The following is a 15700-nucleotide window of genomic DNA, read 5'->3' as shown; positions in this document are numbered from 1 at the left end:
ACCTGTAGGGAATCTCTTGACTTCTCTGTAGATAGTAGCTTGTGAATAATGAAAATTTTGTTTCTTCCTTCTGATTGTTGGCCTTTTTGTTCTTTATTCTTTTGATTCTTGGCAATGATCCTCAGCATGAGAGTCTAAAAAATTGGTATTACAGTACATTTGCTTTGTGTCTGACTTGAAAATAAATGGTTCTGACACTACCATTGTGTATAAATGTTTCCTGAAGATTTTGGTGCATGCCCTTTAAAAGGTTCAGAAAATGTACTTTTTCATTATTAATTTCTACAGATATTTTATAATTAATAGATGTAGAATTTTGAAAAGTGATTTTTCTGCATGTATTGATATCATAGTTTTTTAATAGTCTATTAACATGATGAAATACATTAATAGGTTTCTCTAATGTTAAGCTACAACTGTATTCAGTCATGATTTTTGAACCTTTCTATATCTAGTTTGCTAATACACATTTTTAGGATTGTCACCACATTTATAAGTAAGCTTGGCTTATAATTACTCATGCTATTCTTGCATTTTTTCTTCTTTCATGTTAAAGATTATACTAGCTGGGGCTCCTGGGTGGCTCAGTCAGTTAAGCATCCAACTCTTAATTTTAGCTCAGGTCGTGATCTTACAGTTCATGAGTTTGAGCCCCCATTGGGGGCTTTCAGGGTGGAGCCTGCTTGAGATCTTCTCTCTCCCTTTCTCTCTCCCCCTCCCCCACTTGTGCTTGCATGTACATGTGTCTCTCTCTCTCAACATTTTTTTTTAACTAAAAAATAAGATTATACTAGCTTAATGAAATTATTTTAGGGAAATTTTTAATTTCTCTAAACTGTGGAAGAGTTAAAATAAGATTTGGATATTATGTGTTGCATATGTGTTAGAGCTCCCCTGAACCTGCTAGTTTTTTTAAGGGGTCAAGAAGGATATATATTTTTAAATAATTCAGTTTTCTTAAGTATATTCAGATTTTTTTGCTTCTTCAGCTAATTTTTTTTTTAATTTATTTAAATTAACATACAGTGTAGTATTGTTTTCAGGAGTAGAACCCAGTGATTGATCACTTATATATAACACCCAGAGCTCATCCCAACAAGTGCCCTCTTTTTTTTTTTTTTTTTTTTTTTTTGAAAAGACTATTTTTTATTGTAAATTGTTATTCCACTCCACCCCCCCCCCCCCACTGACATTTTGAAACCACCTCTTTTGAGGAAAGAAATAGCGTTTCAGATAAACTCTTAAGGGAGCTCCCAAGAATCTGCAATTAAATATTTACACTTGGCAAAAGTGGTTTCAACCGCTGTGTTTTAAACGATATTTGTATTCTGTGTCTCATTTTCTTTTTTTTTTATTTATTTTTTTTATTTATTTTTTTTTTTTTAATATATGAAATTTACTGTCAAATTGGTTTCCATACAACACCCAGTGCTCATCCCAAAAGGTGCCCTCCTCAATACCCATCACCCACCCTGCCCTCCCTCCCACCCTGCCCTCCCTCCCACCCCCCATCAACCCCAACAAGTGCCCTCTTTAATGCCCGTCACCCATTTATTCCATTCCCCACCCACCTCCCCTCTAGCAACCCCCAGTTCTCCTTATTTAAGATTCTCTCATGGTTTGCCTCACTCTCTGTTTTTATCTTGTTTTTCCTTCCCTTTGCTTATGTTCATCTGTTATGTTTCTTAAATTCCACATATGAGTGAAATCATGTGATATTTGTCTTTCTGTGATTGACTTATTTCGCTTAGCATAATACCCTCTAGTACCATCCACATTGTTGAAATGGCAAGATTTCATCCTTTCTGATTGCTGACCTAGTATTCCATTGTAAATAGACTACATATACTTTATCCATTCATTAGTCAATGGACTTTGGATTCTTACCACAATTTGGCTCTTGTTGATAGCACTGCTATAAACATTGGGGTGCATGTACCCCTTCGAATCAGCATTTTTCTATCCTTTGGATAAATACCTAGTACTACAATTGTTGGGTCATCAGGTAACTCTATGTTTAATTTTTTGAGGAACCTCCATACTGTTTTCTAGAGTGGCTGCAAGAGTTTGCATTCCCGTTAGCAGTGCAAAAGTGTTCCCCTACTCTGCATCCTCGCTGACATCTGTTATTTCCTGAGTTGCTACTTTTAGCCATTCTTACAGGTGTAAGCTGGTATCTCATTGTGTCTTTTTTAATTTTATTTTTTATTCTTTTTAAATACATCCAAATTAGTTAGCATATAGTGCAACAATGATTTCAGGAGTAGATTCCTTAGTGCCCCTTACCCATTTAGCCCATTCCTCCTCTCACAACCCCTCCAGTGACCCTCAGTTTGTTCTCCATATTTATGAATCTCTTCTGTTTTGTCCTCCTCCTTGTTTTTATATTATTTTTGTTTCCCTTCCCTCATGTTCATTGGTTTTGTCTCTTAAAGTCCTCATATGAGTGAAGTCCTAGGATTTTTGTCTTTCTCTAATTTCACTTAGCATAATACTCTCTGGTTCCATCCACATAGTTGCAAATGGCAAGATTTCATTCTTTTTGATTGCCAAGTAATACTCCATTGTCTATATATACCACATCTTCTTTATCCATTCACCAATCAATGGACATTTGGGCTCTTTCAGTACTTTGGCTATTGTTGATAGTGCTGTTATAAACATGGGGGTGCATGTGTCCCTTCGAAACAGCACACCTGTACCCCTTGGATAAATGCCTAGTAGTGCAATTGCTGGGTCGTAGGGTAGTTCTATTTTTAGTTTTTTGAGGAACCTCCATACTGTTTTCCAGAGTGGCTGTACCAGCTTGTATTCCCATCTCATTGTGGTTTTTATTTGTATTTCCCTAATGATGAGTGATATTTAGCATCTTTTCATGTGTCGGTTGGCCCTCTGGATGTCTTCTTTGGAAAAGTGTCAGTTCATGTCTTCTGCCCATTTCTTAACTGGGTGATTTCTTTTTTGGCTGTTAAGTTTGATAAGTTCTTTATAGATTTTGGATAATAACCTTTATCCCATTGTCATTTGCCAATATCTTCTCCCATTCTTTTGGTTGCCTTTTAGTTTGTTGATTGTTTCCTTCGCTGTGCAGAAGGTTTTTATCTTGATGAAGTCCCAGTAGTTGTTTTGCTTTTGTTTCCCCTGCCTACTGAGACATGTCAAGTAAGAAGTTACTGCAGCTGAGGTCAAAGAGATTCTTGCTTGTGTTCTCCTGTAGGATTTTGATGATATCATGTCTCACATTTAGGTCTTTCATCCATTTTGAATTTATGTTTGTGTATGGTGTAAGAAAGTGGTCCAGTTTCATTCTGTATGTCGTTGTCTAGTTTTCCCAATACCATTTGCTGAAGAGACTTTTTTCCATTGGATACTCTTTCCTGCTTTGTGAAAGATTACTTAGCCATACTTTTGTGGGTCCATTTCCAGGTTCTCTATTCCACTGATCCATGTGTCTGTTTTTTGTGCCAGTACCATACTGCCTTGATGATTACAGCTTTGTAATACAGCTTAAAGTCCAGAATTGTGATGCCTCCAGCTTTGCTTTTCTTTTTCAACATTACCTTGGCTATTTGGGTTTTTATCTGGTTCCATACAAATTTTAGGATTGTTATATCTAGCTCTGTGATTTCTCTTTCTCTGCTTCATTATTGGTGTATAGAAATGCAACCAATTTCTGCACAGGATTTTATATCCTGCAACTTTGCTGAATTAATGTATCAGTTCTAGCAGAAAAGGGCTTTTCTTCCTAGGGGGAAGTGTGAACAAGGCTAGAAAGAACACATGGAATGTGGGCAGAAAGCTGGAGGGACTTGACCAGACAGTAAAATCAGAGGATGTTTCACTGAGGTCAGTTAATGCTCAGGAAGGACTGTTACAGAAAGGCTGTAGCAAGTGAGGGTGGGTAAAAGTTCTGAGGCCTGGGGGAAAGAGAAAAGCTTAACTAACACTTGTCAAAGTAACAGACATTTTGTTTAGACTGATCAATGGGGACAAACAATTCAGCTAACTATTAAGCAAAGAATGAGAATCTAAGGGTCTATGTCTGAGCTTGTCATAGGTAAATAAAGGGGAAATTTGTGAGGTTTTTCAAATTTATATGGGGAGAATGGTTCCTTACAGTAAGCCATTCTAGAATACAAAGGGGCCGTGAGATCACTGTTTTCCAGGATCACAGGGCTCAGGTAAACTTCAAGATTTCTCTTCCATTCCTGACACAAACCGTTTCATATGGAAGCCTCTGAATGATGCCTTTTATCCCCACTTCCCTCCACCTTTTCCAAGCTAACTCCTACTCACCCTTCAGTATTATGTATAAATAACACCTCTCCTGGGAAACTTTTCTCAAACTACTTCCCAAATGTAATTAAACAGCCTTAGTGTGTCTTCCCTCTATAGACTAAGCATGTAATGTCTGCTTAGTCCTGGCAGGCCACGCTGTGTCTTACTCATCATTGCATCCTCAGTACATAGCTTGATTGATGGCTGAGACACTGTAGGTGCTCAGTAAAGAGTGAAAGGATGTAGGCTAGTTACCATAGCTGATTTTTAGAAATCAGCCTATTCTCATAAACAACAGAGAGACAGAACAATCTATAAATCCTCTAGGTTGTTCAAAGGATGATGATCTGTTGCTTGATCATTTGGCCCTCCAGTTTGAGAATTCCTCCCTGATCTTTTCATCAGCTAACAACTAATATAGAAAAAAAATTATGTGGTTTCCATTTAATCTTCTAATTGCTTTAGAAAAATGCTTGAAAGTAACTTTTTAAAAATTAGTTTTCTTTATATATCATTTTCCATACTGACCTAATAAGTCAATATAACTGATCACTCAAAGATGATACTAGTGCAAAATTGTTGAGAGGGTCTTTTTCTTTTTTTTAATTTTTTTTTTAACATTTATTTATTTTTGAGACAGACAGAGAATGAACAGGGAAGGGGCAGAGAGAGAGGGAGACACAGAATCTGAAGCAGGCTCCAGGCTCTGAGCTGTCAGCACAGAGCCCGACATGGGGCTAGAACTCACGGACTGTAAGATCATGACCTGAGCCGAAGTTGGCCGCTTAACCGACTGAGCCACCCAGGCGCCCTGAGAGAGTCTTTTTCTAACTCTGAGAGTAAGGTAAATGTGGGTGAACTTGAAAGAGATTTTCCTAGAGAAATGTAAACCTTTATATTCAGAAAACCACACTGAGTCTGACAGAATTTATAGAGTATGAGGGGAACTTGGAAATAATGTAGTCTAAGGCCTTTATTTGTAATTAAGAAAATTAAGTCTCTGGAATATGACATAGCAAACTTAACAAAGAGCCAGAAAGAAACCATTTTTTTAATTTCCTAAGTTAGAATTTTTTTTCATGAAACCAAAGATGAGTTTTGTTTGATTTTTGAGATAAATAATAGAATTCTTGAGTTAGCATCTGAAAAAATAAATGCATAACAAACTCTGAAGCGATTTTCCACTGAGTATTAAACCCCAGAGAATAGCCAAAAACATTTTATTGTGAATGCATTAGCATACTCTTGTTTAGTACACCAAAGTAAATACTTCTGGATGTAGCAATCACATATCATGAGAAAATTATCTATGCTAAAACCATAAATCATCAATAGAAAGTGGAGGGAAATCTCTTACTTGATGAGATGCAGTCCAGGGGCTCTTGTCTTCAAATGTCCTTGTTAATGGATATCCAGGTGATGCATGAGATAATTTCTGATTATTTTTATCCATTCTACAAAACCAGGCTAAAAATGCTAACTTAATTCTTTAGAATTATTTTGAGCTAGCAAAATATAGTGAAACAATATTGCCTTCATCTAACAATATTGCCTTCATCTTCCTGAATGGCTGCTAAATTCTCAGAGTCTCTAGTGTAGCAGTTAGGAACCTTTCCTTAGTATTTATAAGACTTCAAATGTTCACTTAGAGGGCAGGAATTAAGGTAGTATCGACTCTTTTATATGAAAAATGTGGTGATCTGCAGGTGCTACAGAAAGATGCAGGGTGCCAAAGTCAGATGTCATTGAGTTTCTAATTTCTCCTGGGCAAACCATCACAGGTCTACATCCTTCATTCCATAACCCCAATGACGCTAGTACTCAAATCACCCCCCCAAGCCACTCTGGCCTGATAATGCAGAGTTCCCACTCCTCATCTAGCATACCATTAGTTATCATGAATGTAGTAAAATAGTAATTATCCTGAGATGGGGGAAAGCAGCTCCTGGCAGCCAGAAGCCAGGCTGACACGAATAGCCAGACCTTGGTATTCTTGTGTTAACCATTTTACAGAGTACCAGCATCAGACAAGACTATTCTATGTTCTTCATGAAATAAGATAAAAATAAGACCGTGTCTAAACACAGGAAAAACAAAAAATAGACCAAACCAGAAAAATGACAAAACATCCCTTGTTTTGGGTTCTTTCGTTTGTGTTTTGTTTTGTTTTGTTTTTGTGTGTAGCTAATATGACTACTGCTTCTTTATCAATTATAGTCCCAGTTGTTTCTTTCACCTTCTAGATACAATTATCAAGATATTCAGTTACGGAATTCCCTTCATTCTGATAACATTCAACCCAGAGAAAAATCTGAGTTCCTTAAACCCTACACAAAATCACCTAACAAAAGCCCAAATCCCCTAAATTCTTTGTCTTTCTGAGATTACCCCTTGTTGAAACAAGCCAATAAATTAAATCTTTTTTGACAACCCATATATTCCATCTTTGATGGGCTTCAATAATCCTTTCAAATTGGTGAATGTACCAATTAATAGTTCAGGGAAATGTTAAAAATCATTTTCTTTTCCAATGTGTGCTTTATTGAATAAATGAGTCTTACTATCCAATTATGATGATAAGCATTCAGCCTTGAAGAGAATTGGATGGAAAACATGGACACCGAAACAGAACTTCCCACCTTTACCTGATGTCACTGGTATAATGCTTTTCTGATAACTACAACAGTAAAACCTTGGGTTGCAAGTAATTTGTTCTGTAAGTGTTCTGAAGGATGAGCAAACATTTCTCATAAATTTTAACTTGGTAAGTGAGCAATATCTTGCATTACGAGTAGTACGTGCTGCAGAACATTACATGATCACAACTGAGCCAATGGTTTCTCTCTATCTCTCTCTCTCTCTCTCTTTCTCTCTCTCTCTCTCTTTCTCTCTCTCTCTCTCTCTCTCTCTCTCTCTCTCTCTCTCTGGGATTGTGGTTGATCGTCTTCCATGCTTGGATGCTCAGTCTCAGGCTCCAGTGCTTGGCAGAAATCAATGATTTTTCAGAACATTGGAAGATGCCCACAACTGCCACTAGTGTATTTTTTGTCACTTCAAAGCACCTATGGAAAGTCCTCTGCTTTTCCATACAAGAGTAAGCTTAGGAATGCTTTACTTCATACTAGGTCAGGCTGCTTGCAGATTTAGACCATTTCCTCTGCTGCCTTATTGCCAGTTATATTAAATACAGTATATAACAAGCGTTTATTAATACTGTACTGTAGTCAACATCCGTGCGAGCATATGCAATGGCCCCATGCAGAAAAAGGTTGAAAAGAAAGGCGGTAAAAAGGAGATGATTATGATGGAAGTTAAGAAGGAAATCATAGAGAAATGAAAGTGACCGAAATTGCAATATTTTATAGGAAGTCTATGTCTGCATCTCTTCTGCAGAGGAGGAGAAAAAGGCAGAAGAATCTCTCACTGCAAACAAGATTAGGGAGATGTGTAAAATGTGGGAAACAGTGTAAAATTTTGTAGAAAAGCACTACCCTAATAAGGCTGTCATAGCAGTGATAAATCTGTTTAATGACAATACAATGTCGTTAAGATCCTCAAAAAGACACAAAAGCAAGTGTCATTGGATAGGTTCCTTGTTAAAGTTCATGAAAAGAAAAAGATTCCATGGAGCCAATGGATAGCAGTAATTCCATTAGTGATAGTGAAAGTTGTCCTACACAATAACCCTCCTCTCTCTTGTCTCCCTCACACCAGCCATGAAGGTTTTCAAAGGTAAGAGTAGGTTAATTTATTTTTCTCTATTATTTTGTATTATAGCACAGTATTATAATCATTTTTATATGAATATTTTTGAGTTGTGGAATGAATCATCTGAGTTTCCATTATTTCTTATGGAGAAATTCGCTTTGATATACAAGTGCTTTGGATTACAAGCATGTTTCCAGAACAAATTATGCTCACAAACGAAGGTTTTACTGTACTCATGCTATAGTATTAATTTCTATACTGAAATTTATAAGTAATGCTTTCATTTGGACTTATCCCACTCTTGGGCCTCCACTAATTTTTATGACTATTTTAACTCCTAATTAGTTAATAACATATTTTCATCTTTCTTCAGTGGTGAAACAATGAGTGCCTAAATTCCTGAAGACTTTTGTTGTATTTATTGGGTCTGTGCTTTAGGGAAGTGATAACTTAGCATTTTGTAGGAGAGAGAGGATGAAGCTAGGTAAAATGAGTCCCACAATTGTAACAACCTACCATATGTCTGGTTTACCAGAGACCATATTCTCTGGCTAAGTTTACCTTCCAGCAGCCCCCTGCTATTTGAAATGTTAACAAGTCATAAGAAGTAGAGCAAGGACAAACAATGACCATAAAATAAAAGCATTTCTTTAACTGTGTTGCTGAAGTGGCCACTACTGGGGATATGGGGCCACTATTGGGGCCAAGCATTGGAGATATGGAAGGGAGAATTTCACAGTTTCTGCTCTCATGAAGATAATATGAAAACAGATATTAATATTAATATGACAATTGCCCCCCAGAATATATGTCTCTAGAACTTGTGAACATGACCTAATTTGGAAAAAGAGTTTTCAGATGTCCTTAAGTTAAGGATCTCAAGATGAGATCATCCAGGATTACTCAGGCCCTAAATCCAATGACAAGTATCCTTAGAAGACATGGAAGAGGAGAAGATACAGAAACAGATGAGAAGACCATGTAAAGATGGAGACGGAGATTGGTATAATGTGGCTACAAGCCAAGGAATTGCTGGAGCCCCCAGAAGCTGGAGGATGCAAGGAAGGATCCTCCCCCAGAGATTTCAGAGGAAATGCTGCCCTGTTAACACCTGGATCTTAGACTTCTGACCTCCAAAACTGTGAGAGACTAAATCTCTTTGTTTTAACCCATCCGGTATGTTGCAATTCATTATAGCAGCCCTAGGAAACTAATATAATCACTGTAAAAAATGAGATATAATTAAAAGTTACACGAAAGCAGGTAACAAAGGTACTTGACCTAAACTTGGGTGTCAGAAAACGTCTTAAGAGGTCATAGAGATCCTAAAAGAAGATTCAAGAAGGTTAAGTGGATCCAGACCAAAAAGACAATTTTAAGGGTATATAAGAGAGAGTGTTTTCTGTGCATTAAGATTTTTATGTGTGCTAATATGTAATTAATATGATTATGTAAATTAAACATTAGCTGACCACAAACTTGATATTGAGGTTTCTTACTTAGAAACCTCTTATGTGATATATAAGTGCCTAACACTTTTCCAAACCAACAGAAAGTAAGAGTAAATACAGAGTAGGACTTTCCTCTCTCATGCTTCTATGTTACTTCAAGCAGCTGGGAGGCAGGCCATCTGTTCCCAAGCTGAAGAAATACCACCTGTCTTCCCATATCCACATGTAGGACTCATTCAGAAACTGCTGGGGGACACTGACTACACCTTCAGTGATACCTCAACCAGGTATGTAATCAGTCACCTGAAAGACAGGTGGATGCTTCATGGAGGCTGGACCAGGCCAGTAAGTAAACAGAGCACAAGAACCAAAAGAGCCATGAAATTAGTGCTAGACTAAAATATGATATTTTTTCATTGCAGAGAAATTATTTTTGAATTTTGAATCATTTATCATTTAACAAATGACCCCTGTTCACCAGATGCTATTTAAAGCATTTCGTACGTATTAGTTTAAGCCTAACAAATCTATAAGACATATAGTATTTATAAGCCCATTTTATAATTGAAGAAACAAGCACAGAGAGCTAAAGTAAGTTGCCCAGAGTCAGACAGCTAATAAGCTGGCAGAACCAGGATTCAAGCTCAGCCTGCCTTGAATCCCAAAATTAATGCTCTTAATGACTGCATTTTCTGTAGTCTCTATAATCCCAATCTATAACAACAACAACCAGGAAGTGTAATCATCACCTTCATTTTACAGATGAAGAATGTGAAACCCAAAGAGATTAAGGAATTCACCCTACATCACACAGATGCTAACTGTGGAGAGCCTAAATGTAATTGTAGGAAGTCAGACTCTGGAATCCAGAGAATTCCAGAATCCATGCTACAGTGGTTTCAAATCCAGTTGTTTGACTTTGCATTAGGAAACATTCCAGCCTTACTCATATTCTTGGTGTATTTATTGGCTCCTCTCTTCCTTAAAGCCATCTACAGGTTTTAATGTCCAAATAAAGGAATAATCTCATCGTCTTCATTTTAATCAGAAATATGGGAAGTAGAACTTTACTGCTTCCAGCTTTTCTTTTCATATGTGTTCAAAAAGAAAAAAAAAAAAACAACAAATAGCTAATATTTTTTGAGTTTTCACTATGTGCTAGACTTCGTGCCATGTGTTTCACTTCTGTTTTTCCAACTCATCCTACAGAAAAGTCTGTAGATAGGCTTTTTAATTACATTCCCAATACAGATAAGGAATTTGAGGCTCAGAAATGTTAAAAACCTCCCCTGAAGTCACACGGCCGATACTAGCAGGGCATTCCAGCTCAAGGCCATCAGGTTCCAAAGTCCATGCTTTTGACCATACACTAAATTTCCTCCACCTCTTAAATAGATCTGACTGTATGTGACTGGTCATCATATGAGGAAAGGAACACATGGGAACAAACACCAGATTCCAAGGCCAGAAATTTCCATAGAGGAGCGTTCTCTCCTTGCAATATCACATGGTTGTTTATAGCAAAACCCTGTGATAGTTGGCATACAATCTGAGGCCATCCTGACAAGGTTACTGATCCTTCATTGTCATCATCATAAAGTGTCACCCAGCTTTGCCATTCAGAGGCAGTTTACCATTCATCCAGATGGGATAACACCCTAAGGAAATGATGGTAACCTGCCCAGAGTGGGCTGATTTGAACTTTGAAATACCCACATACAATTTATAGGGCAAATAACCCCTGGCAGGAAAAACCAGGGTGTGAAACCTGCCAACCAAACCCCCTCAAACACTAAGGAGGTTGGATGTTGCTTATTCTCCTGGGGGTATTCTCAGAAGATCCCAAAGACACTTAACCCAGTCAGCACATATGGGCACTGGAGTGTGGGTACATCCTGTGTCACTGTTTTGGAGCTGTGCATCCTTGGAAAATTGACTTCACCTCTACAAATCTGAGTCTTCTCATTCTTTAAATATATATACCATTAGCTCCTACCTCAAGGTATTATTGAAAAAATTAGAAATACCTAAAAAGTGGGTGGCACTTGAAAAATCTCACGTGAGTATTGCTGTCCCTATATCTTGTTATAAGCATATGCCTGCCACCCAAGGTTAAATACCCATGTATTATATATCCAAGAACCCTCTCCCCAAAATATTATTGGAGAAAAGCTGATAATTCATTTTAACTTATTTTCCTAATATCACAACAGTACAATTCCTGATTTTGCGAATTAGTTTTGTTTCCTTTAGACCCATTTCCTAGGAAGCCTTCTCCAGGCCATGCTATGGGGTATGTTCCTTGAATGGAACCTCCTATAGGAAAGCTACTCTCTTCTACTGGATGAGGAGTCTTATTTTAGCATGTACCCTGGAAAATGACACACAAACTAATCTCCAGGGTGGCTATTCACAGTATTTTTGGTTCTTATGGCTCTCTACCCTCCAAATACAGCACTATTTCCTCACCTCCACTGGCATTAAGGGATGTAACAAACCTTAATATCAAAAATATGTCTCTGTAATGGGCTTAGAGGCAAGTCCCAAAGATGATTACAGGATCAGAAAATCTATCATATAAAGAAAAGTGAAAGATACCAATGTACTTGATCTCACAAAGACAAGAAACCGGCCATTCCTTATTGAAGAGTGGAACAAGAAAAAATGAAACTGTGCTGCAGTGTAAGGGATTAAGAAAAACATCTGCAATCTTGTTAAACATGGATATGAGTTAAACTAGGATTTTTTAGACTCTCCTCTTTTGGAGACTTAAAAGATGTGGTTTGGATGCGTCTATTGGGGACAGGTTTGTTCAGTCCTCGATGTATCCTTGCCCAAGGGCTGACAGATGGATGAAATGACCTCTCAGCATCCCTTCCAGCCCCACACTTCTGTTTTTCTATGATTGTTGGACTAGCATGTTAGCTGAGTCAGATTTGCCCTTGCAGCTTAGTGGAGGAGTCAGCTGCTTGGGAAAAAACAAAAACAAAAAAAAACAAAACAAAAAAAAGAGACTTTTTGTCCCCAAAACAAATGCCTTTCTGCCCTGTTCAAGATTAAATTATACCACCAGAGGTGTATTTCCTTGAGTCGCAAAGTATTTTTGGTCTTTTAGAGTTCCCTAAAAGAATGAAGACACTGACACCTAAGAGAAGATAAAGTAACTAAATCTTACCAGATCAGAGATCAAGGCCCTGTACCAGACTAAGGCTGGAAATAGAAAGAGAAGATCCCATGCGACATGACTTTAAAGGTGAACTGTGCCTAATCGAAAGGTAGCTCTCAGCTTGTGCAGAAGATAGGGCTCTCCTCCCTCCCAGATGCGTTCAGTAATTGTATCAATGAATGTAAAGCACTACCTACCAGATATGGAGCATTAGACAAGGCACTGGAAACACTACAGTAAGCTAAAGAGTCACAGCTCCTGCTTTCCTGCAAAACACTGGGCAAGTGGTGAACATATAGTGAATTATTACATGGAGTCTATACGTATGCAACCGTGAGTTGCTGATGTGCACAAGGCTCCATTCTAGGCACTTAGAATGAGGTGGTAACCTACAGGAGCTTACATTCTGATAGGATTAAATTACATAATGAAAGAAGCATGAGTTGCTCTAAGAACTATGACCAGGAGACTACCCTAGCTGAAAAGTCCAACCTGACAAAGGGATGTTTCTATTGCCATGTGAAGGCTGAGTAGGAATTGGTAAAAGGCATGTGTTGGGGAAGGAAGAAGTACCTGGAGACTGTTCCATTTAAAGTTATCAAACTTTGTTGATAGCTGTTGTCAAGCTACCATAATTCGCTTGGGTAGTAAAATATAAGGTAATTTATATCTTTCTTATTCAAAGATTTGTGTAATAATTTTCAAGAATATCAAAGGTATACTTAAAACTATTTTATCTAATTTTTACCTTGTGACTTTATTGTATATTGGTCTTTATTGCTTATAAATGATGATCAAATTCTATGTGGATATGATATAATTTGGAGACCAAATTCAAATAAGAATTTTACCCTGATGGTGAAAGCATTGAGTCTAAATCCAAAATGTGACATGTTTCACGCCGTGACGTGGATCTTTCCCCACCTGAACTGAATATGAATTATAGGTTGGTTCCTGCACTATAGGTGGACCTGTGGCAGCCCAGCAGTATCTTCCATGTATCAAAAGGAGCAGTTACTGATGTTCATATTCCCAAAAATGGTTCCCAAGTCCTGTTAGCCTTCTTACAGGAAGCCAACATCCAGTACAAGTAAGCATTCTTTTTCACTTGTTTAATTCATTTGTACTAAACTGAACTGAATGAGAGCTGTATTCAATTCAGGTTTTTATTGAGTGCCTACAATGGCATTTTAGGTACTATTTTTCAAATTGGGGAAAACAGACTTGAATGTAACACAGTTATATTCACCTTTGAGGAGCTTATTAGTGTAATAACGAGGTGGTGGTGGGGAGGAACAACACTGACCTCTCATTTCACCATTACCACCAGGTGATCACTGTAAACACAGAAGGTCTTCTCTGAGGAATGGAGAGCAGCCTAGCAATGCTTAGAAAGTGGATAAAAATGCAGGGGCAGATAAAACTTTCTGCAGGAGCAGTGACTGCTAAGCAGAAGATGAGCCTTGGGACTTACAGGCAGAGGGGACAGTGTAAGCAAAGGGAAAAAACAGTATAATACCTGTGTAGGGAACTGAAGTGGCTCAGTATTATTAGTGTACAAAATCAAGTCAGGGAGTAGAAACAAATAATGCTGGAGAGGTTGAGAGAAGACCAGGTTGTGGGAAGTCTGATGTACAGGGCTAGGAGCTCAGGCTATCTAGTATGTGGTTCTGCACACTTGAAAGAGGTAAGCAAGGGAGCCATGTGTAAGTAGGGGTGGAGGGGCAATAGGAGACTACAATAGTCCAAGTAAGATGTTGTGAGGCCTTGAGTCAGGACCAGAGTAGTGGGATAAGGAAAGCTTTCAAAAAAAAAAAAAAGTGAATAGGCAAAACCACCTGGACTCTGCACTTAGTTGGATGTAGGTGGAAAAGGAAGAAATCGAAAACAACCTCAAATCTTCTAGCTTAGGTGATTGAGTAGACAGATTCAAATAAATTTGGATATTTGGTTGTTTTTTTTTTTAAGGAATCATTAAATAGTAAGAATGGAGCAAATGCAAGATAGTCACAGAAGTTAAGAAATGAGAGACTTTCAGGAGGGAGAACATCAGTGATGCCATGTGGTGCAGTAATATCCAGCAAGAAAAGGACTGACTGGTTTCCTTTGGATTTGGCAATGAAAATTGTGTTGGTAACTCTCATGGTGGGATTATATTGTCAGGAACAGAAGACAGAGAAAGTACAGAGAGGTGAATAGGAGGTGAGAACATGAAGAAGCAGAGTACTGCTCCTAGAAGTTAAAATAAGCTGAGAGGCAGAGAATGAGGAGTGACTACGAGGAGATGCAGCATCAATGACTGCTTCAAATTTGGGATTTTAGGGGGTAGGGGGAAACTTTTGTATGTCTGTAGGCTGAAGGGAGGGACCAGTAGGGAAGGACACACTGATGGTACAGGATAGAATGCACCAATGGAGAAATGGGTTTGAGCACTAGAAAGGATGCCTTATCCGGGAAGACTGAAGAGGTAAATGTGAGTCTAGTTAAGATTATAAAGAGGAGAGTCAACAAGTTGAAAGAGATCATAACTAAGGGCTAAATTTTCTACGTGGAATAAGAAGCAAAATTATCTACTAAAAGGGAAGAAATGAGCTAAAGAGGGTTACCAAGAGAAAAGCTGGGGTTTTTGTTGCAAAGAAGGTCGATTGTAGCACTCATACAGAGTTGAGATTTTGTTGGATTAGGACCACAGAAAGGTCAGGATCAAAGAAGGTGAGGTTCCTAGTGAGATACTAGCTTAAGTATTCATCCATGGCATCAAATCTGGATAGGAAAAGAAAAGAGTCTAGGAGGAATTATGTAGTCAAATTTAAGAATCAAGAGAGGTATAATGATCTTTATATTGAAAGAAGATACAGCATGACTGAGGGCAACAAGGAAATGGAGGGAAGAAAATCTTGACAAAGTGTAGGGTAAGATTAAGAGTCCTGCTGTAGAACATTCATGGCTGGTGACAAGATTCAGGTGTTAGCCATAGAGGTCATGGCTGAAATGGAGTGTAAATCATTGAGACTGATGTGATTGAGAATGGATGGACTAAATCACCAGAGAATCATCATAGCAGTTTTGAATTTCATTGGCTGATGACAAGATTAGA

The 15700-nt window shown here is 37.9% G+C and overlaps 1 protein-coding gene across 2 annotated transcripts in view; it reads left to right on the top strand.

The window, feature by feature from the left end:
• The window catches only part of CPA6 (carboxypeptidase A6), a 541372-nt gene that overhangs the window by 444615 nt on the left and 81057 nt on the right, over positions 1–15700 (top strand). For both annotated transcript variants that reach the window (XM_019453228.2, XM_019453227.2), the window contains one exon: positions 13569–13693. In XM_019453228.2, the coding sequence (XP_019308773.1) occupies positions 13569–13693 (125 nt within the window). The remainder of the gene's footprint in view (positions 1–13568; positions 13694–15700) is intronic.

The sequence above is a fragment of the Panthera pardus genome, unplaced genomic scaffold (genome assembly GCF_024362965.1).
Source record: "Panthera pardus isolate Hobbes unplaced genomic scaffold, ASM2436296v1 HiC_scaffold_7, whole genome shotgun sequence".
NCBI classification, from domain to species: Eukaryota; Metazoa; Chordata; class Mammalia; order Carnivora; family Felidae; genus Panthera; species Panthera pardus.
Note: the sequence above shows the minus strand (reverse complement) of the source record. Positions and strands in the feature narration are given on the sequence as shown.